General features: G+C 42.2%; 6 protein-coding genes and 1 long non-coding RNA gene across 14 annotated transcripts; 4 read left to right on the top strand and 3 right to left on the bottom strand.

Annotated features, from left to right (window-relative positions):
- The first annotated feature begins 350 nt into the window (after window positions 1-350).
- On the top strand, window positions 351-9,333 carry LOC6535182 (alanine--glyoxylate aminotransferase 2, mitochondrial). 4 transcript variants are annotated; one of them, XR_005561183.1, is made up of 5 exons: window positions 445-643; window positions 3,838-4,162; window positions 6,072-7,146; window positions 7,324-7,681; window positions 8,566-8,701. XR_005561183.1 is itself a non-coding variant. In XM_039374302.2 (4 exons), exons 1-4 carry the CDS (start codon window positions 622-624, stop codon window positions 8,698-8,700), a joined length of 1,557 nt encoding a protein of 518 aa, XP_039230236.1. In that variant the 5' UTR covers window positions 351-621; the 3' UTR covers window positions 8,701-9,333. The 4 variants fall into 4 exon arrangements, 3 of the variants coding, with proteins under 3 accessions (XP_039230236.1, XP_002095844.3, XP_039230237.1); XM_039374302.2 differs by lacking the exon at window positions 7,324-7,681 and having other exon boundaries at window positions 351-643; window positions 8,566-9,333; XM_002095808.3 differs by lacking the exon at window positions 8,566-8,701 and having other exon boundaries at window positions 7,324-8,290.
- Window positions 650-2,962, top strand: LOC120321538. The gene is made up of 2 exons (XR_005561184.1): window positions 650-830; window positions 2,115-2,962. It is a non-coding gene; the product is annotated as an uncharacterized LOC120321538 (long non-coding RNA).
- On the bottom strand, window positions 8,706-14,487 carry LOC6535181 (transmembrane protein 64). Of its 4 annotated transcripts, XM_002095807.3 has the most exons (4): window positions 13,516-14,482; window positions 10,371-10,494; window positions 9,401-9,562; window positions 8,706-9,229 (listed from the first exon to the last, which is right to left on the bottom strand). In XM_002095807.3, the coding sequence occupies exons 1-4, from the start codon at window positions 14,193-14,195 to the stop codon at window positions 9,110-9,112; spliced, it is 1,086 nt and encodes a 361-aa protein (XP_002095843.1). In that variant the 5' UTR covers window positions 14,196-14,482; the 3' UTR covers window positions 8,706-9,109. The 4 variants fall into 4 exon arrangements, 3 of the variants coding, with proteins under 3 accessions (XP_002095843.1, XP_043062990.1, XP_039230238.1); XR_001454146.3 differs by lacking the exon at window positions 10,371-10,494 and having other exon boundaries at window positions 9,128-9,229; window positions 13,516-14,486; XM_043207055.1 differs by lacking the exon at window positions 8,706-9,229 and having other exon boundaries at window positions 9,409-9,578; window positions 13,516-14,485.
- LOC120321537 (xaa-Pro aminopeptidase 3) lies at window positions 11,005-12,760 on the bottom strand. Its single transcript, XM_039374300.2, has one exon. The coding sequence runs from the start codon at window positions 12,745-12,747 to the stop codon at window positions 11,176-11,178; it is 1,572 nt and encodes a 523-aa protein (XP_039230234.1). The 5' UTR covers window positions 12,748-12,760; the 3' UTR covers window positions 11,005-11,175.
- Window positions 14,488-14,999: 512 nt separating the features above from the next.
- On the top strand, window positions 15,000-16,905 carry LOC6535180. 2 transcript variants are annotated; one of them, XM_002095806.4, is made up of 2 exons: window positions 15,000-15,266; window positions 15,318-16,905. In XM_002095806.4, the coding sequence occupies exons 1-2, from the start codon at window positions 15,082-15,084 to the stop codon at window positions 16,252-16,254; spliced, it is 1,122 nt and encodes a 373-aa protein (XP_002095842.1). In that variant the 5' UTR covers window positions 15,000-15,081; the 3' UTR covers window positions 16,255-16,905. The 2 variants fall into 2 exon arrangements, with proteins under 2 accessions (XP_002095842.1, XP_039229885.1); XM_039373951.2 differs by having other exon boundaries at window positions 15,127-15,266; window positions 15,334-16,905.
- Window positions 16,813-18,862, bottom strand: LOC6535179 (protein maelstrom-like). The gene is made up of 5 exons (XM_015195583.3): window positions 18,665-18,862; window positions 18,395-18,602; window positions 18,133-18,334; window positions 17,525-18,081; window positions 16,813-17,459 (listed from the first exon to the last, which is right to left on the bottom strand). The coding sequence occupies exons 2-5, from the start codon at window positions 18,512-18,514 to the stop codon at window positions 16,941-16,943; spliced, it is 1,398 nt and encodes a 465-aa protein (XP_015051069.1). The 5' UTR covers window positions 18,515-18,602; window positions 18,665-18,862; the 3' UTR covers window positions 16,813-16,940.
- An 846-nt stretch (window positions 18,863-19,708) lies between these two features.
- LOC6535178 (gastrula zinc finger protein xFG20-1) lies at window positions 19,709-20,689 on the top strand. Its single transcript, XM_002095804.4, has one exon. The coding sequence runs from the start codon at window positions 19,769-19,771 to the stop codon at window positions 20,648-20,650; it is 882 nt and encodes a 293-aa protein (XP_002095840.2). The 5' UTR covers window positions 19,709-19,768; the 3' UTR covers window positions 20,651-20,689.
- The last annotated feature ends 648 nt before the right edge of the window (window positions 20,690-21,337 follow it).

The raw sequence follows: 21,337 nt of genomic DNA, 5'->3' as shown, positions 1-21,337 counted from the left end.
AACTCGTGATGATGGTTGATAAAGCAAAATATATAATTCATACTTGATAAATCAATGTAGCATATTGAAGAAAATAACTAATATCAACGGCTAGTGGAGAATACACTGCATTGTTAAATGTCAGCCACTCCAGAAAATCTGCGAATCTAATCCGGGGCAGGACACTCAGCTATTAAAAAGAAGCGCAAATGCGATATATTTTTTGTTAGGAACAAAGGATTACCTGTGCACTTCAGTAGTTTGTGCTTCAGTACGTAGCAAGCAAAAATTGAAATAAATTATTATTAAAGAAAACAAACTGCTTACCCACTGTGCAAGGCACCTCCAATCGCTTTTCAAACAGTTTCCCCTTGGGAGAAGGAGAATGCTTATCCGCGGCCTTGACTTTGCTCTCCAAACCGACAACAGAGACCAAAGCTCTCCGTTGATCGAGCTTTCTCCGCCGGCACTGGAATTGGAATCGTGTTCGCCTGTCAGTTGCTCCACCACCGCCGATACTGGGGGACGACTGCCCTCGCGGAGAACACGTGGTTGATCCGAGTTCCAATAGTGCATTCAATCCAAATAATTTAAATACAGCGTTATAATTTTAGTGTGATAAAAAAACAACCGAAACTAAAAATGATGTCCACGTGTTTGTTGGGTAAGTTTTCTGCAGGTTAATACGTTTGGCCTCTTTTGTCGACTGCTGCACACTATACAAAATTTATTGGGAAATGAAATCATTCCTCCCATTTAAACTAAGGAAAATATCGCCTGATCGGAGTTGAAATATAGTTCTTTGTTACGTTTTTGGATCCGTAATTTAAACACAACAAAACAGGTGTCTGGTAATCAAACATGCAATTGCTTAGAAATTAAATAATATTAATTAGATACTAATATAGATATTTTAGAAAATATTTATACACCATTTTATTGTTGATCCGCTACGTTTGGTCAAATATAGTGTTTGTTCAGATAAGGGTGTTGATAAGAGAAGTTTTTAATTTGACAGGTTGCTGGTCCCAATCTCACTAGGTATTCCTAGGCTGTTGGCAGGGGGGCCAGTTCTTATCAGTTGAATTGCGTAGATCTGCTTAGTCCTAATAAACAACCCAATTGTGGTCCCAATTGCGCATTTGAAGCTGAATACGGACAATTGGAGAACGATTCCCGGTCAATGACCCTTTTTTGTGTATTGTGCATAGTTTAAAACTCGAAGCCAACCTGTATCTGATTGAGTGAATACGCCGATCAAACACAAGTATACTAGGAAATTGCGTTTTAGTTTAATTTTACCAATATCAACAGTGCTACCTTGCCAGTTGGGAAAATAAACATCTTTTATACATATGATTGATAAATTATAACCCGTGGGAGTTTACTACAAGTATGTAATCAATGTTATATTAGTAAACAATGGCATTAAAGCTTCAATGAATAATAATTGAAGCAGACACAGGAGTTGGGGTCTTTGCATATTTCAGGAAATTAGTATTTTATTAGTATACAGAAATTAGTGATAAGGCATATAGATGTCCTGATCAAACTTTACTTACTACTTAGTGAGTAGTGAGTAACATAAATGAACTATGTATATTAATTCAGTAATTATGAATCATTGTTATCCCGAAACCGGGCTAGCCGGATTCTAAACTGTCGTCCAACAGGCCTTCAATCATCCTGTTAAAAATTCTGGAGAAGCTATTCTTAAAGAGACTAATGCCAATACTAGAAGAGAAAAATATCATTCCGGACCGCCGGTTTGGCTTTTAAAGGGGTCATATGAGCAGGAATTTAGATGCTTTTTGAAACAAAATGTATTGTGCTGCAGTTTTTCTACATGTTAGACAAGCCTTCGGCAGAGTATGGCATCAAGGATTACTTGATTACTAGCTGCAGCAATAGCTTCCTACACCTTACTACTTGGTCTTAAAAGGATATTTGATAATAGAAGTTTCTATGTAAGATTCAACCAAGCAGAATCTCCTATACAAGAAGTGCAAGCTGGGGTACCTCAGGGCAGGGTACTGGGACCGATATTGGACTCCATGTACACTGCTAATATGCCGATGACTATTAAAAGTAACCAAACTGCACATATGCTGATGATACACCATTTTTTTTATCAGCTGACACGCTTGATATAGCAACGCAAGAACTGCAGCAGACTCTGGATAATTTGCACTCCTGGTTACTGAAATGGAACATCGTAATAAATGCAGTCAAATCGACAAACACCACTTTCACTCTAAGAGCAGGCATCTCTCCACCTGTTTTGATAAATGGCACAGTCATACCACAGAATACATACCCATACATACATATGTACATACCCTTCACACCGAGCTGACATGGAAAGAAAACGTTAACCCATTAGCTGTTACTCCACATATCAACGTCGCCGGCCTAAAAGATGGATGGCATCCTCTTGAGAGTTCAATAAAAATTCTATAAACAATATCCCCACTTCATTAAAATACATCATCCATAGACCAAACTAACACCTAAATTCACAATACAGCAACATCCCACGATATCAGATCAACATACTAAAACTGTTTATTTACAACTGATATATGTAAATAAAAAAAAAATAAAATAAATTCGGTCAAATGTTGAAACATTGTTCGCCACAAAAATGATATTTAAACTATTAAAACTTGCAATCGTAACTACCATTTTCTTTATTGGTGTAAAATAAATTGCCAAAAATGTTATACAGAGGGAATAGTTTTTTCTATAGCCGAGGGCAACCAACTACATTATTCCTCTTTGACGTTATTAATTTTAAATACAGACTCTTAGCGAAACGAAAACTAGTCCATTGAATTGCTAAAACAACGTCATCAAGAAAAGCGCGTATTGCGCGCTTTGCTAAGGGATATATTAATATATTTAAATATATATAATAAGAAATAAGTCTCCCTTAAAGATAGATTTATAGATTTGGTGCTAATAAATGTCTTAAAAACTTAAACAATTGTATATTAAGTATAGAATATTTCAGAGGACTTTACTCTCTTATTAAACAACATTTTCAACTCTCTTTATACCCTTTACTCTACAAATAAGAGGGTATACTAGATTTATTGCAATGTACATATATAACAGGCAGAAGCAAGCGTTTTCGTATATATAGTATATATATTATTGATCAGGATCAATAGCAGAATCGATCTGTCCATGTCCGTCAGCGTGTCTGTCTGTCCGTATGAACGTCGAGATCTGGGGAACTTTAGAAACTATAAACTAAAGAAAGTTAAGATTCAGCATGCAGACTCCAGAGATATAAACGCAGCGCAAGTTTGTTGACCCATGTGGCCACGCCCACCCTAACGCCCAGAAACCGCCGGAAGCTGCCACGTCCAGTGGCAAAAAGTGTTCTGCGGTTTATTTCGTTCCTTTTGTATTGAGTTTTCCTTCGTAATAAATATTAAGAAGGTAGTTAATAATTTTCTTGCATTGAAATTGAAGCTCTAGGGCATAGATCGTTCCTCTGAGCACGATATTCAAATAAGAACGCATAAAAATAAGCAACCTAATCCACTTTTTTTCGCTTGCGACAAATGTGATTTTCACATGTATCTTCATTGTTGAATCGTATCAAAAAGAATTTAAACCTCGAGTGTTTAGTTAGCAGTACAGGTACAAACAAAGAAAACGATTTCCTTAACTGTCAGATACTCCTTACTCATCTAGTACTAGTGATAGAAAGAAACTTTAAACTGTGGTTTGGAGTAATATTGCTCTTAGCTTTAAAAGTAAAAGGTTAATTTCCCTTTCAGTGAAAGAGATATTCATTTTTAACCAGATCGTCTGCAATTGAGCCCTTTCCTCCCTTTCGCTTAACAGCTCAGACCAGGCGAGTCCTTCCAAGATCCTTAGATCGTAGCAGCTCCAGCTCATCGCTGCAATCAAAGGCAGCCCCCACCATGATATCCCAGAAGCAAAGTGAGATGCCCGACTGCGACCACCGCCCGGTGGCCTACAAGGGCTCCAGCTACGAGCAAATCCTCAAGACCCGACGCAATCACCTGACACCGAATCTGCTGGCCCACTTCAAAAAGCCACTTGTGATCCACGCTGGTCACATGCAGTGGTTGTACGATCACGAGGGCCGGCGCTACCTGGACATGTTTGGCGGAATCGTTACTGTGTCCGTTGGACATTGCCACCCGTAAGAAGGAGGGGAAATTATTAGTTGCATCTAATACGGGAAACGGAAATAATATTATTTATTATTAATTTCATATATTTCATATCTTTATACATATATTTATTATTTTACAAGAAAAAGAAAAGGATAGCTAAAAATTTCGAAGAGAGAATGAGATTAATTTGGTTTACTTCGGATTCAGTAAATACGGAATGGTCTTTTCGATTAAACCAAATACAAATACAAGGCTAGTCAACACTGATAATGCCCAAAGTCAAATTTTGTGATAATTATTATTCTTTAATTACAAATTAAAAACAAGCGAGAACGCTATAGTCGACTATCTGATACCCGTTACTCAGCTATTAAAGTGCGCAGGAGGGTCTCAAACATTGACAGTTTTTGGCGGTTTGTGGGCGTGGCAAAAAGTTTTTTGGCAAATCGATAGAAATTTAAAACACTAATAAAAAAATTTAAAAATATCAAAACATTTTTTAAAAGTGTGGGCGTGGCAGCTTTGGGCTGTTTGTAGGCGTTAGAGTGGGCGTGCCAAAAAGTTTTTTGGCAAATCGATAGAAATTGAAAAGACTAATGCAAAAATGAAAAACTATTAAAACATTTTTCAGAAGTGTGGGCGTGACAGCCTTGGGCGGTTTATGGGCGTAAGAGTGGGCGTGGCAAAAAGTTTTTTGGCAAGTCGATATAAATTTACAAGCCTAATACAAAAATGAAAAAATATCGAAACATTTTTCAAAAGTGTGGGCGTGGCAGTTTTGGTCGGTTTGTGGGCGTGTCAACACGAATCTACAAACTTGCGCTGCGTCTATGTCTCTGGAGTTTTTGTAGTTCCTGAGATCTCAGCGCTTATACGGACGGACAGACAGACGGACATGGCCAGATCGACTCGCCTATTGATCCTGATCAAGAATATACATATATACTTTATATGGTCGGAGACGCTTCCTTCTGCCTGTTACATACTTTTCAACGAATCTAGTATACCCTTTTACTCTAGGAGTAACGGGTATAATAAAACATAAGAGAACGCTATAGTCGAGTTCCCTGATTATCTTATAACCGCTACTCAGCTAGTGGAAGTGCGAGGGAGAAATTTCCGCACTGACAGTTTTTGGCGGTTTTTGGGCGTGGCAAAATCATTTTTGGCAAATCGAGAGATATTTACAAAATTAAAAAAGAATATCAAAACAGTTTTCAAAAGTGTGGGCGTGGCAGTTTTGGGCTGTGTGTGGGCGTTAGCGTGGGCAGGCAAATCGATAGAAGTTTACAAAACTAATGTGGAAAAATATCAAAACATTTTGAAGTTTTGGTCGGTTTGTGGGCGTGACAACATGGGTCAACCAACTTGCACTGCGTATATATCTCTGGAGCCTACATGCTAAATCTCAACTGACTTTTACGGTTCCTGAGATCTCGACGTTCAGACGGACGGACAGACGGACGTGGCCAGATCGACTCGACCTTTTACTCTACGATTAACGGGTATAAATGAACATGGACAGAGTTTGGTTAGATTACCTTCAATAATAAAGTTTATAACATATATTATATATCGACGCAGTGACACGACCCATGTTGCCACGTCCACTCTAACGCGCACAAGCCGCCCAAAACTGCCACGCCCACACTTTTGAAAAATGTGTTAAAATTTTGTCTTTTTATTATAGTATTGTAAATTTGTATCGATTTGTCAAACAACTTTTTGCAATGTCCACAAACCGCCCATTACTGTCGCGCTCATATTTTTGAAACATTTTTTATTAATTTAATTCATTTTTTCGTATCTCCTTCGGACTAGCTGAACAACGGGTATCTCTTGTATAACTTAAAACCGAGTACATATTTGTTTTTATTTTTTTTAGAATATATTTTTTTTGTAGTGTATTTAATGAAATATTTTGTTAATTTATAGAAAGGTTAACCAGGCGCTTAGCGAGCAGACTGCCAAACTTTGGCACACGACTAACATCTACATGCACCCCAAGATCCACGAGTATGCCGAGCGTCTAGTGGCCAAGTTCCCAGGAAATCTCAAAAGCGTGTGCTTCGTGAACTCCGGTTCGGAGGCCAACGATCTGGCTATGCTAATGGCGCGCCTTCACACAGGCAACCAGGACATCCTTTCCTTGCGCAACTGCTATCACGGTATGTCCCCCTACACCATGGGCCTCACGGCGCACTCCACCTGGCGCTTTCCCCTGCCGGGCGTGAACAACGGACTTGTGCACGTGATGAACCCCGATCCGTACCAGGGCATTTGGGGCGGTTCAAACTGTCGGGACTCGCCTGTGCAGACCAACCGAGACTGCCAGTGCGCCGTGGGCTGCCAGGCCAGCGACGCCTATTACAACGAGCTGGAGGAGACCTTTAAGTATTCCTTGCCGCGCGGCAAGGTGGCTGCCATGTTTGCAGAGTCAATCCAGGGGGTCGGCGGAACGGTGCAGTTCCCAAAAGGGTATCTGAAGAGGGCAGCAGCTCTGGTAAGGGCTAACGGAGGACTCTTTGTGGCCGACGAGGTTCAGACTGGCTTTGGGCGAACCGGTGAGCACTTCTGGGGCTTCGAGGGCCACGACTACTTACCCGACATAGTCACCATGGCCAAGGGCATTGGAAACGGCTTCCCGCTAGCCGCTGTTGTCACCACGCCAGAGATCGCGGCCTCCCTGGGCCAGGCCCTGCACTTCAACACTTACGGAGGGAACCCAATGGCCAGTGCCGTAGGCATTGCCGTGCTAGACGTAATCGAGGAGGAGCAGCTGCAGCGCAACTCGCTGGAAGTGGGCACCTACTTTCTCACAGGCCTGGCCAAACTGCAACAGCGCTTCGAGATCATTGGCGACGTGCGGGGAAAAGGCCTGATGATTGGCGTGGAGCTGGTGGGAAATCGAGAAAAGCGTACCCCTCTGGCTACGCCCCACGTCCTGGACATCTGGGAGAAGTGTAAGGACCTAGGAGTGCTCTTCGGACGCGGGGGTCTTCATGGAAACGTAAGTAAGCCCTTTTTATGGGCTAAGCTCATCCTCATCCATTTGAGCTCGTCTGTCCTCGTTCTGCACGTCTGTCTAACAAAAAACCTGTCTGTTGAAGAGTCCGCAGCCGAGCACAACTCCGTAATCATCTCCTTCTGTCTCTATTCGTGCATTTTTTCCTTTCCATTTCCACAGGTTCTCCGCATTAAGCCTCCCATGTGCATCACGCTGGCTGACGCGAACTTCGCCGTGGATGTGCTGGCCCGGGCCATCACGGAGTCGCTACCCGAGAATAATTAACGAAGATTTGCGAAGACGAGAGAGTGTTTGTAGGATGGTCCCAGTTGCATTTATCTATCTAAGTAGTTACTCCTAGCAAAGTCTTATGCATTTTTTTATCCTTAAGTCGTCGACTATTCAAAAATTAAAAGAATTGGTTTTTATACATTACTGCGATCCGAAAGCGCGAAAGTGGACGGGGGAAACCACACCAGAAAACCCTCCGCCTACTGCCAGCCAGATTATCTTGCATCTTTACAATTACCTACTGCGGGTAAACATTTCTTCCATATTAATCCCTCAAACGCTCATGCCAAACTTACACACAACTCACTCTTGAATGCTCTAAAATCATAATAATATCTATCCATTTTGATTGGCTATATGACTTTAATCTTCTATTCCTTCGGAACTTAATAATCGTTATAACCATTTGTTTATATACTCATCAGAAGATATTCCCAAGCTATTTAAAAAGTCCAGTAACATTGACATATTATAAAAAATAACAAGAGAGTGGAGTTCCTAGATTATCAGATACTCGTTACTTAACTAGTGAAAGTGCAAACGAAAAATTTCAACATTTTCTAGAATATCGGTTGAAATTGGGGCGTGGTATTTTTGGGCGGTTCGGTGGCGTGGAAAAAAATTGTTTCGCCAAATCTATAGATATGTACAAGACTAATAAAAATAATATCAATCATTTTTCAAAAGTGTGGGAGTGGCAGTTATTGGCGCTTTGTGGGCGTTAGATTGGGCGTGGCAATATGGGACAACAAACTTGCGCTGCGTCTCTGCCTCTGGAAGCTGTATGTTTAATCTATTGATCCTGATAAATAATATACATATTTTATATTAAATGGTCGCAAATGGTCTCTGTGTATTAAATTTGGATTTTACCAAAACAAATGGGCTTCCATTTTAAAATACTATATAGGAATCTATCAAAAAGGAAGTAGTTATTGATGAATCTATAGGAAGAATTACAAATAAGGGATAGCGCAGTATCGACACAATCGACGACAAAATGTGAACTACAAAGTATGCACTAAATAATAGCAAATGTAATACGTGTAAAAGTGGCGTACAATGTAGATTCAGATTACATTTTTGCTTCTACACTGTCAGATATTATTTATAGTTTCCTCTCTTCTTTAGGTGCTAAGTATGAGACCACCCCTATGTCTATGTGCAGAAGACGTGGAATTTACCCTAGAAACACTGGAGGAAGCCTTTAAGTTTCATATGGGTAAAACCCCTCGAAATTGGAGAAACAGCCCAAGGATGATGTAGAATAATTGTACTTCAGAGCTCATTTATTCGCTTTGCTTACAAACTAGTAATTGAACAACATTATAGAGCAGCATTATGACTAACAATCGAGTCTAAGAGCTAGCAATTTTCGAGCGAAGCTTTAACTTAGTTATAAATGTACATCTCAGGAGTTGTAAAAAGTAATGTGTGATGTGACGCATTACACAATCGTACATAGTTTTAGGGAAAGAGGGTGATTCAAATCAGTATCTGCTAAAACTAACTTAACGTTTGGTTTCAGTGGCATTGCCTTGAGCATAAATAAAAAGCAACTCGAAGATCGCCTTAATTTAAACTAGTTAATGCAAAAACGCAGTCTTGTTTAAAAGTCCAGAAGGTTCTCCTTGGCTGGGAGTCCTGAGGGACTCCGCTCTCCAAGTGGGTCCTGTTAAACTTGTACGTCAGGATGCTTGCCCTCGTTGTTGTAATCAGCGTTAAGCAGCGTCTCAGACAGCTCCTTCCTTGCCTTCTGCAATACCCAGAACATCAAGGCCACGCCACAAATTACCTTTAAGATACAAAGTAGATATAGTAGATATCCTTTAAGATACTAAAGGATAATTAAAGAACTATTGTAATCTGTTAACTAATAAAACAACAGTAATAAAAAAATGCAAATGTATTAATTCTAAAGCATACTACCTAAAAAAAGGACCATTGCCATCCAAGGCAAACCTACCTCAAACACAAAGCTGATATATCCCGTCAGTTTGGTTTCGTTATCGCTAAGCACTTCGTGCATAGACCTCAGCGTGGAACCCAAGTAAACATTGATGGTTTGGGCTGGCAGCAACCCAATCAGCGTGGCCACATGGTAGTCTCTTGTATTAATGGAACTGATCTGGGAAAATAATAGACTGATATAGAAATATAATGGTTTAAGTGTTTCATGATTTTTTTAACAACGACAGAGTCAGGCGGGGAGAACTTTTAGGAAAAACTGGTTTTTGTTTAGTTGAACTGCAGTGAAATTAATCGAATATGCGAATATGCATACATATATTAATTTTATATCGTATACGTCTCTTAGTTTTAGGATTTAAACGCGCTTTCTTATCCGTATAATTAGCTTTTTAAGTAGTTCAGTAAATATTTTGATAAGTAACTATACATACATACATATAAATTGACAATAATTGACACACTTTTTGGCCGACTATTTGATACCCGTTACTAACCTGGTAGCAGTGCGAGTGAGAAATTTCCAGTTTGTGAGCGCAGATCGAGAGAATTTTACAAGAGTACCAAAATAGTGGAAAATATCAACACAGTTTTCAAAAGTGTGGGCGTGGTAGTTTTGGTCGGTATATGGGCGTCGCAGCATGGGTCAACAATCTTGCGCTGCGTCAATGTCTCTACAATTTGTATTCTTAATCTTAATTCTTAATAGTTCCTGAGATCTCGACGTTCATACGGACAGACGGACATGGCCTGATCGACTCGGCTATTGATCCTGATCAAGAATATATACACTTTAAATGGTCGGAAACGCTTCCTTCCTTTTCAACCAATCTAGTATACCCTTTTACTCTACGAGTAACTGGTATAAAAATATCAATCAATAAATGAATATCCAAATCTCGAATTCACCTCTTTCTGAACAATTTCAACCTTGCACAATTTAAATCTTACAAAATCTAGTAACTTACTCCGAATATTACATTCTGTACTCCAAAAGGAATGGGGGTAAGTCGGGTAAAGAGAACGACCCGAAATGCCTTTGGGCCAGATATCACCCGGAGAATAGCTCGCCCCGTGTCATTCTTGATCAGCCTGCAAATAGATGCAATCGAATCAGATATATGAAAAGGATGGCGTTATTATACACTATTACTACACTATTCATATAAACGTCGAGCTCTTGAGATCTGAAATTATTAAAGTATTTCGAAACGTCCCCGTTTAAATGGTTGAAATTGAGGAATCGAGGAATGCGATTTGTGAAACATTTGGCCGTCTGTTATGCATTTAATTTTTAGAGTCCTTTGTTTACACATAATTAGGCCTAACTGTACGGTACCTATTACTAAAACGGGCTCTAATTGAGTTTATCCAACAATCAGGAAATGATAATTGGGGCTATCAAAAAGTTCCACCGTTCATCGGTGAAACAGTTTATGCTCCCTCATAAAAAATTTTGTAGGCAGTGCCTACTAAGCACCCCGGAGAACCTAGTTTTGTAATTGCCGGAAATGTAAGCTTGCTGCTATCAGGTGCGCTAAATGTCTGATAAGGAGTTCAAATCTGGCCGAGCGACAAAGGTGGCATTTGTCTAAAGAAGTATTTCTTAATTGCAAACAGGTTTAATGACAAATGAGGTTTTAGTACCTACATATGTATACACAAAACATGCAACACACTTATATGTGCCGACGATGTGGTTATGCCATATCGATTTCGCGGAATAACTGCCGATTATAAGGCATTTCTTGAGCAATTTTATTCGCTCTATTGTCACGTGTCAGAAGGTCCACCATGATCCCCGTCATTTCGCAGTCTGTGGGACCTGGTTCTGCTTGCAGGTAGACATACTTCAATATCCTGGGGCTCGCTGGGGCAAGCGGCGGTAAGTAGCTCCACGGAGTCATCCCGGATGTGCAGGGTGTCGCCAAGCTGACAAAGAATGCCCCGGAACTCGGGGTAGGCCTGGCAGCAATCCTCAGGAATAGAAATGGACAGGCGCAGCGAAACCACGTTTCCGGGAGCGAAGGGATAGTCTAGGAGTCTGCGACTGGTGTCTCGCTTTCCCAGACCCACGTGCGAGACGACGACTGGGGAGCAGTTGTACTTGCGGGCCACCTCCACTGTCTCTGCTGCACTTCTGACACCTTTTGATAACACGCGGAGCTCTCTCAAGTGACGAGCCAGAAGGATTAAATAGGCCGCATGCAGTTCCAGAGGTGTGCGCACGGTACCCTCACTTCCAGCGGACTGTATCAACGAGCACAGGTCCCGACGCATGTCCAACAGCGCACCGTAAAGCATTTTTTGGGGCGGAGTGAAACGCCCCGAGCTTGGCCAGCACCTGGCCAGTCCGCCTTCGTAGCCGCCGTACTGGCATCCAGCGTCCATATGCCACAGCCCTTTGCCATCTATTCCGCACGAAATTTTCGTACCGTCGGGGCGGGCGTGGCGCATATGGCATTTGTAGTCAAACAATGCGACCAGCTCCTGTGGATTCTGATGATTCTGGGCGATTACCTCTGCCATGGAGTCTGCAGCAATGGCGTTAGCTCGACGCAGCGCTCTCAACTCTCGAGACGTCTTGACGGTGCGTGTGTACTGGAGGATGTATCGGGGGTTGCACATTGCAATTTTGGCCTCATTAGCCACCTCTTGCACTATAAAGCTGACAGGACTCGATGGCTCGCAGAAGTGCCACAACTCGGGCGAGTGATCCCTTAACAGCCACTGTAAACTTTTCTTAAGCATGGCGAGGGGCAGAACGTCGTCCACGTAGTGCATATGGCTAAAGATGGTACACAGCTGAGAGTCCACCTCCTGGGAAAGAAATAGCAACGCACTAGTCCTTCGCTTTCTGCTGCGGGTCAGAACCAATGCCGCCCCTGGTCTCAAGCAGTCGCAAAAATAGAGAAACTCGGGCCTTTGCCGAAAGGGGTAACTACCAGCTGAGTCAGCTCCAGCTACCACAAGAACGTGCGAAAATATCCGTTTTTTTCTATGTGGCTCTTTGAATGCGTCCTTTGCGTACATATATGAATTAAGGTCATCCAGGGACATTTTTCGGTGCAGATCAATTTCCTCCGGCAGGAAAACTGCGTCGGGCCGTGGATCGGTGCGCAGATACTCAGACATTGTGGCGAACTGGCCACCGGGGGCGTCGCAAGAAAACTTTTCGATCAGGTCGGGGACTGGGAGCGGATGGATCCTCTTGGTAAGCTCGGAGGGCCAGACCGTTGGCAGCACCAGATGGACATCACTGAGATCCGATGTGGCCACTGCGGAACAACCACGACGCACCTTATGCCATGCGTAATACTTAAAATTTCGAAGGAATCGCAGCATTGAAGAATAGAAACAGCACACAGAGCAGAGGGTAATATTTGGTTTGATACGAGAAAGCGAGACTTATGGAGGAAAGGATTCCCTGATCGCGATAATTTTGAATTTATGTACTGGTCGTAAAAAGCCCATATGGGCTCTGTAACAATTATCAGTATAAAGATCATGTTGCCGCATAATGTTTTCCACATTTTTCCGTAAGATGTTTCCTGATGATAGGTAGATATTAGCAAGATCAATGTATTATAATTTAACAAATCAAACATTTTTAACGAGTGTAGTTGTGGCAAGTTTTTGCTGTTGGTGATGTTTTAAAATAAACTTGAGCTTTGCAAGCGGCACTAGAAACTGCACCCCGACATACCGCCTACCTCCACGACAAAAGCACATGACTTTAAAAGATCGTAAACCCAATTTTCCGCAGTTTCGTATTTGTGTGCGTGGTATTTAATACTCCTCAACGAACAGATAAATAAACTCTACATTACAATAGAGATTCGAGTCTTCAACGTCACCATTTCTGCATTTCAACTTCTTCGCTTTATGACTATCCAAAGTAATCGTTGCTTTTGTATGACAAGTTCAGAGGCATAGTGCACATTAGTTGGTTAATAGTTTCTGAATTGTCGAACCGTTTTTTCTGGACTAAACACTAATTAATAAAGTTTTCACAGACCATTCTTGGTTCTGCTGGCACGGAAGGAGTAACCATATATACACGTTCGCTAAAGTGACGTGCATCCCAAAATGTGTTTTCTGCAAAGCACTCACCTTTGCACGGGAATGCGGTGCCGGCAGCCGCGAATGGTGGCATGTGCCACGGCGATGCCGAGATTGGCACCCAGAATCACGGTGACCCAACCGCGCAGGCAGCCGAATAGATAGCCGGCGGTGATGAGCAGTACGAAGTATCCCACCACCACGGGGAAGCTGACCAGAGCAAAGAGTCCCATGTAGACGGCAAATGTTATCCAGGCGTTCTGCATTTCGATCCAGAAGAGCAATTGGCGGGCGTAGTCCCGCGTCGTCCATCCGATAAAGATGAGAACCCCCAGAATGGAGGCGGGCACCAGGCAGCCCAGATACCAGTTGTGGAAAAGAATGCTGTGGGCTCGTCCCCACCACGAGTTGCGCTTCCGGTTGCGTAGCACAGAGGAGGAGCGGGTAGCTCTCCGAGTGGCGAGAAACGAGTCACATTCGCTGTCCTCCGACGTGTCCGGTGTACGCTGGGCGGCGGAGGGAGCTTCGGATATGTTTGCTGTCCCCGCACTGCTATCTGGTGAATCCAACTCCACGACATTGGAACAGCTGGCCTGGATCAGCTGAGGGAAGGCGGGTGCGGAGGAAGCGGGCAATAACTTCAGCATGATGCAGTTGTTGTTCGCATGGCCATACGTGTTTGTGTTGTTGTTGTGGTTGCAAGAGCTGCTGATCTCGAATTCCAACGACATGACCAGGATTTTCGTTTGGCTCTTGTGCTACCTTTCTCCGTTTTCTTTTCCACTTGTCGCTGCGAAATTTCACTGTTGTGCACCCGCATTCGCGCTGAAACAGAGTTCTGACTTTACGGGCGCATGTGTGTGCTGTGTGTCACATATGGCAAGGCAACCGAGTCCCAGAAATCGTTGTTGTTATTGTCTTAATTCAATTAAAATTAAGATATTTATTTTTCACATATGTGCGACCGCCGCTCAACAATCGACACACGACTGCCACTCGACGTTCCGATTGAAACTTCGACTTCCCGCATCGAGAGTCGAAAACAATGTGAGAGCACAGAGAGAGTGCAGTGCTGCGCTTTTAGCTTTTTTCCTAGCCATAGGTTAATATATACATATGTGGTTCATATTATGAACATAGGTTTTTAAATTTTACGGAGTTCTCTAGCTTATTTGTAATTAAATAATTATAGACGATAAACACGGGAAACCTCCATAAATTTAATTATGGGGTATCTTGTAGTCATCGACAACTTATGTAATATGCATAATTCAAAGAGATTAAATTTAGTCGCCAGCGCAAAAGCGGTTTCTGGCTCTTTTTCCCTTCTGATTTATGTATTTTCCATTTAATTAAAATATGTGCTTTAAAATTATAATTTTATTGTAAAAAAAATTGTGGTGTAATGGCATGTGTGCAATACATTCCACTTTCCTCTTTGGGTGAAGTATAAAGACAGCCTTTATTTTACTCAACAATTGGTTGCTATAAATTGTTTTTGTACTTCGATAACCCCATTGTATATCGATAAGTAACATAAGTTTGGTCCTACTAACCAAACAGCTGATTAGAAACAATTAAATTAAGCAACAAATCTATATCATATAGCGGACAATTATGTTGTGCCGACGCTCATTGTTGGGCGTAACGACTAGATGCCTACGGCTTTCGTCTACGCAGCAACTCACATCTGGTCAGCCTGAAAATGACCTAGCCAGCGGCCTCTTGCACGCCTTCTCGGATACAGATAGTCAAAAGATTCTCAAGACGATAAATGAAAGCGGCATGAATGAGCTAGCCAGGTAGGTAGCCACCCTATGTAGTCCTTCATAAAGACTTATTATACTGCCCAGCTACGACATATCCAAGGCGAGGGCCACGAAGCTTCAAAATTGGAAGGACCGTCATGGACCGCTGCAGAAACTCAGTGACATCCTATATGTAGAGGGATTCGGACTGAAGGTGACCACCAAATTCTTTACAAGTTTGCTTGCACCAGTGAGCACTGGGAGTATTACAGAAGACCTCCAAATTAAGACAAAAGCTGCACGAGTCGCGCCCTTTATAACACCGGCCATGGACGAGGGACAGCGTTCCCGGATAGCATCTGCCGTAGGGGTGCGTATCGGAGTGACCAGTGTAAGCTGGGCACGATTGAAGATTGGGGGCGACGAAGCTCCATGTCTGCTCACGCACTGGCAACACCATGAGCTGAACGACAAGAAGCTGCATTTGTCAGAACTTTCCCGCCGCTGCCTCTATGTCTTTCACCAGATACCGGATGCAGATTGCTACGTCATGGAGAGTCCACAAATGGCGCAAGCCAGCAGCAACCCGGGGAGCATCGATCAGCAGAACGTAAACATACAAAAGGCACAGGTGTATGCAATCATGAGCTTTTCCTTGATGGCCCGTTCAGATAGCCACGAGAACCAAAAGAACAACGTTTACTACATGAGACGTTTTCTCTCAGCCCGACTGTTTAATCACCTGGTAGGTACTGAGCGCGTGTCCTCTGAGGACACGATATTGGCCATGATGCGGACACATTACAACGTGGAACATCAGATCCCCGAAACAGAGTCCTCAATAAATCTGCACAAACAGGTCCACTTTCCCGCTGACCTACGCCATCTATTTTCGCAGCAAGAGCGCTACCAGCGCGAACTTTTAGGCCAGGCACTTCTTCTCAGCTTAGCTTTTACTCGTCTCGTGCTTCAACAAGATCCGCAAAGTATCGCATCGGTGGCGCGCAACTCCAAAGACTCCACTCAAAGCCGGACCTCTTGAAAAGCTATAAGTACTTTTCCATTGCAACTTTGTAATTTAATAAACAACAAATGTTGCGCTCTGCGGAAAATGTAACACAATTTTCAGGAAAAGGCCTGCAAAAAGCTACAAGTAGTGGAGGCCGTTTTGCCATTTGCAATAATTTTGCATTATAATAAACCAATGCAAAATTATGAAGTTCTTTTATTAGTATAATGTACCATAATTTTTAGTCATTATATTTAAGACGGGTTTAATAGCAGCAGTTTCTATGGTCATTAAAAGTAGATTATTTGGAGCTAGGCCCCCACTCAGCTAAACGCTACCTGTCTTTGTGTAGTCTCTTTGTGAGTTCAGTATGAGGACTTTTTGCCATCAAAATCATTCTTTCCCTTTCCTTGCCATTTCATAAAATATATTAAAAATAGTCATTTAACTAAAATAAAGAAAATGTCGAGGCTTTCCATATCCGTATGAACGTCGAAATTCGAAACTACATGTAAAACCTGGAAAAAATAAGTATATTAATAATTTGGATTTTTCTACACCGGCGCCTGCCAAAACTAAATAAGACAAATCTTAGATTCGCAGTAGTTATAATGTATTAAATTAAAAAAGAAAAAATTAAATTACGAATTCAGTTAGGTGGAATACAGAAAATACTTAATATTATATTCAGGAATCATCGTTTTCAAGTCCAATGTGTCTTAGTTTTTAAGTTTCCTAACAGAGTCGGTTACGCTAAAGTCGTTGTCTGAATACTTCTGAATAGAACGCGAATGCGCCGGTAAGTTCCAAGCTCCAGCGTTCCTTTCCCGCTGAGTACTAACGGAGGGGCCGGTGTGCTTACTGGATTTACGCATGCCGAGGCTGGGGAATTCACACACTTTGGTTAAGTCCGTGGTAAAGGAGGTGTGGTCCGTGGGCGTGTAGGACCTAGATGCGACAGAAATTTGACTGCTAGAAAGCGAAAAATCTTCGGATTGGGTTTCCTTCTTGACCCGAGACCCAGGACACGAGTAAAAGGATTCGAAGGAGGACTCGTGGGCAAGTGAGGATGCGTCCGAGCATATGATACGGTAGTTGGGTTTTGTCTCGGCTGGTATATGCTTTCCGGGCTGGACAGTTATGGCAAGGTCTCCACACATAAAATCACTAAAGGTATACGCCCATCTAGTCACCATACTCTGGGTACAGTACTTAGTTCGATCATTATCCTCGTGGTACTGCAAACAGTAATCAGGAAAGGAAGTCAATATAAGAGTCATCACTAACGGGAACAGAGTCTTACCTGGCACGCAATCCCTGAGGTAAATTCAAAAAAGTCTTTCTTAAAAAATGCATCCGTTACAAATTTGTTTATTTTCTCATCATTTAAACCGGCGACATCCATGACCGCCTTCTTTAATATGAATAGCAAGTACTGGATATCAAACACCTGGATTTTTCTGCCTCCGTCCCCGGAGTCATCCTCGCACTCCAAATAGCGAAAACATGAATTTACCATGGCAATATTTTCGGTGGGTGTAAAGACGATTAAGGGCTTGTCTGCACCCTGGCATTTGGTTAAGTAGCAAACAATGTTGCGGTACAGTTTGGCCATGTTCTTCTCGCCCAGCGCGTTGGGCGGCAGCGGCAGGTCGTGTGTGGTTGACGAGTGATGCAGGGCATCACTACCTTGCCCAAAGATGATCTGACCTGGGTCAATCATGGTGCTGTAGATGGACCGTACTCCCTCTTTCAATGAGTATTCGCATGCCGCAAACTCGGCGGGCACATAGACGTCGGTGGTCAAAGCCTTAGTAAAGTAATTAAAGGTGGCGAAGACAAACTTGGCATTCTCCAGATCTGCGGCAGTAGTTGGAGTTAGTCGAACACAAATCTATTAGTGTGCCTTACCATAGGACTTCTTGGCGTTTATCACGAGGCGCTCGGTGGTGCGCTTCATGTGCATTAAACTCTCGGCGGCCTCCTTGTGGGCCAGGTCTACCTGAGCGATGCCCTGGCCGTAACAGTTGAGACGCTCCCTTTTACCGCGATCCGCCACGTCTGCGTCCTTGGCGCCTGAGTTGTACGGACCCCGCTGTTGGGTGGTCATTTTCTGAAAAGGCGGCCGTTATTTCAGGGTGGAAATAACGCTATTCTGTAGCCCAAAACTTACCTCCCAAATGGTTCCGCAGTGGGAAACAGCCTGCGCCAGCGTCATTCGGCGGCCCTCGGCGTTATGGTTTCTCCACTCGTTTACAAACATCATAAACCCACTATGCTTCTTAGGAGCCATCTTAACGGGTGTGGCAAGTAGAAGGGCGGGATTTTTTAAGGGTTAGGGTAAGTGTCGAGCACGTGTGCAAGTGCGAGCGAGATAGCGACTGAAGACGGTAACCAATGAACAGCACGAATAATTATATGTAATTTGTATGTATATACATACGTTGACCCTACATAACTGGTTACCTCAAAATGTTGCGGGTGGTTCAATTGGCTTCTTCCACTGGTTGGTTTCTCATCTAATGATCTGATCTGCGGAGAATATAACACAATTCTAAGGAAATTAAGTAAGTAGATGTTTTGTCAGACTTTAATTCCGCTGACACTTCAAATATCAATTAATTGCTGCTTCGGCGTTTCGCAACACTAGTATTACTCCAAAACTATCGATTCTTTAAAATGGAATACAAATTTGTGAATCGGTATTCAATATAAATGAGTGGTATTTATTAAAAGAGTTCAATAACATTCTTGTATATAATAACTTAACATGCTGATAAAAGGCACAAAGCTTAAGAAACTTTCGACATGGATTAACTGTGTACTTCTGAGACTTTAAAGTTTAAAATTTTAAGTTTTTTGTATCTATAAACAGCTTAATTAAGCTAAACTTGTATATAAGGCTAATAGTCAAGCATCGACCATTCAAAATCGGTATTTTTTAAATCCGAATTTCTTTATCGTAAAACTAGAGTATAAATATTTGAGGTGAACAGTTGTATACAAGCCTACATTCCATAAATAAATTCAAGCCTATAAATAATTCTTTATTAGAAAGGGGTTGCATAATGGTACATCAATAAATTGTACGATTTTTCTAAATTGGTCAATTTATGCTTAAGTCTAAAAACGTTAAGTCATAGCATCGTTATTGCTACACTTTTTGAAATCAATATTAAGCCTTTCAAAAAAAAAAAGTCAGGAAACATCCTTTAAAAAGTATGTAATAGGTTCAAGAAAGTGTAGATATTCTTGACCAAGATCTTTCTGTCCGTCTGTCTCTCCGTAAGAGAATTCGTGAATTTTAAAGGTAAAAAGTGAATATAAAGCAATCTAGTGACTGCGAAAGTTTACTTTAAAGACTGAAAAAGACACTAAGGTCTTCTAGTATTAGGTAGCTTTATATAAAATTTGATAGTTTATGCACTCTTTAATTGAATATTCAGTCATGACGAATGTAACAGGACAACAGCTTGTTGTCGATTTTAAACTAAATTACTATACCTAAGGCAATACCATTTACTATCACTGGCCGAGCCTTGCAAAAATGTACCCAACACTGGCAGTATCTCGGCGCCATTTCAGTTTAGTTTTACTATGGGAAGAGGAAAGATCCGAAATGGAGAACAGGAGGTGCACCGTCGTTGCCGTGGGTGACCTTTTGGGGAAGCTAGACTTCTGTTGCGACTGGTGTGGCAAGGTCTACAAGAGTCTTGTCCGATATCACAACCACATCATATACACCCATAAATTACCTGTGCCGGAGCATCAGTGGTTCAACTGCTTCCACTGTCCACGCAGCGATTGTAGATTTCACCAGCATGGCCCTGGGGTACAGGTTTTCCGGCAAATCGGGAAGCTCCGACGTCACTACCAGGAGAGGCACATGACAGGACTCCACACGTGCGAGTCCTGCAAGAAGCAATACCGCCTGAAGTCAGCGCTGGTTTCTCACAGTTGTCGGCGGAGGCAGCCACCCATCAGTGATAGTCAGTCCGCAATAATTTTGAGGAGACATGTGTGCTTCGTTTGCAAAAAAAGCTACCAGCACTTGGGCGCCCTACAAAGGCATATCAGCTGCAGCAAGCATGGAACACCAGATACTCTGACGGAGGACCGTAAAGATAATAGGAACAAGGAACAAAGTCTGCTATCCAATAAGGAATTTTTTGCCACCCATCGCTGTCCGGAGCAAACCGACCGAAACCTTCAGTGCGATCGGGTCTCCTTCAGCAAGTGGAGTCTGGAGAGCCACAGTATGTCCAGTTGCCATCTGCAGGCAGAAGACTGTCGCTTTCTGGTCGAAATGGAGCAGCTTGTTCGCGGCATTGATGATGGGACTGTGCAGGACCCTTTGCTGCTCAAGGAACTCTCTTCGTTGCTTCCGGTGCTTCGGCAGATCCAGGATTCTGATTTGGAAATTAAGTAAATTTTTTTAAACGACCAAATAAACCAATATTTGTTGTAACAACTAGCTTTTTCGCAGCTCAACACTGACGCACAGTTGCTTAAGAGCTGAGTGTTGTCTAGCAATCAATTGTGTTTGACTTACTTTACTTATTTTAATACGTACTTATATACGAAATTGGAAAGGTTTTTACCTTAACTTTGAATATTGACACCACTCTCAGCTTGGTACATACATACATACATACATAGGGCTTACATTTAATATGAAATGCAGCAATACCTTTTTATTGAATGTTTTAAGCGTTTTGTTAGCATAATACCGTGGTAGAAGTAGTGTAGTGTGTCTTTTCCAACACTTATCATACTCCGTCTTGCGGGACTATTCCTTGGTAGTATTCCATTAGAAAGTACAAGCACCGATCTTCTAATGCATCTCCGCTAGGTTTACCGAATACATGTTTTTGTTTATCGGAACCTGTAATCTCCTGCTTACTAGTAGCTTTTATTCCTTGCTCAGTGCTTACTGAAATCGGACGTAAACGTCTTATAAAAATATTGTAGCATGGCTACAAATCAGGAAGACCAGCGGCAGGATTATTCACATTACTCTTTACTATTTGACCGGTGCATCTTAGATCTCGGTAGAAACGAGAACAAGAAGGAACCGTTGGACAGTGACTTCAGTATGAGCAGCGACCGTCTAGCA

Source organism: Drosophila yakuba, chromosome 3L (assembly GCF_016746365.2).
Source record: "Drosophila yakuba strain Tai18E2 chromosome 3L, Prin_Dyak_Tai18E2_2.1, whole genome shotgun sequence".
NCBI lineage: Eukaryota > Metazoa > Arthropoda > Insecta > Diptera > Drosophilidae > Drosophila > Drosophila yakuba.
This window is presented reverse-complemented; position numbering and strand designations above follow the sequence as displayed.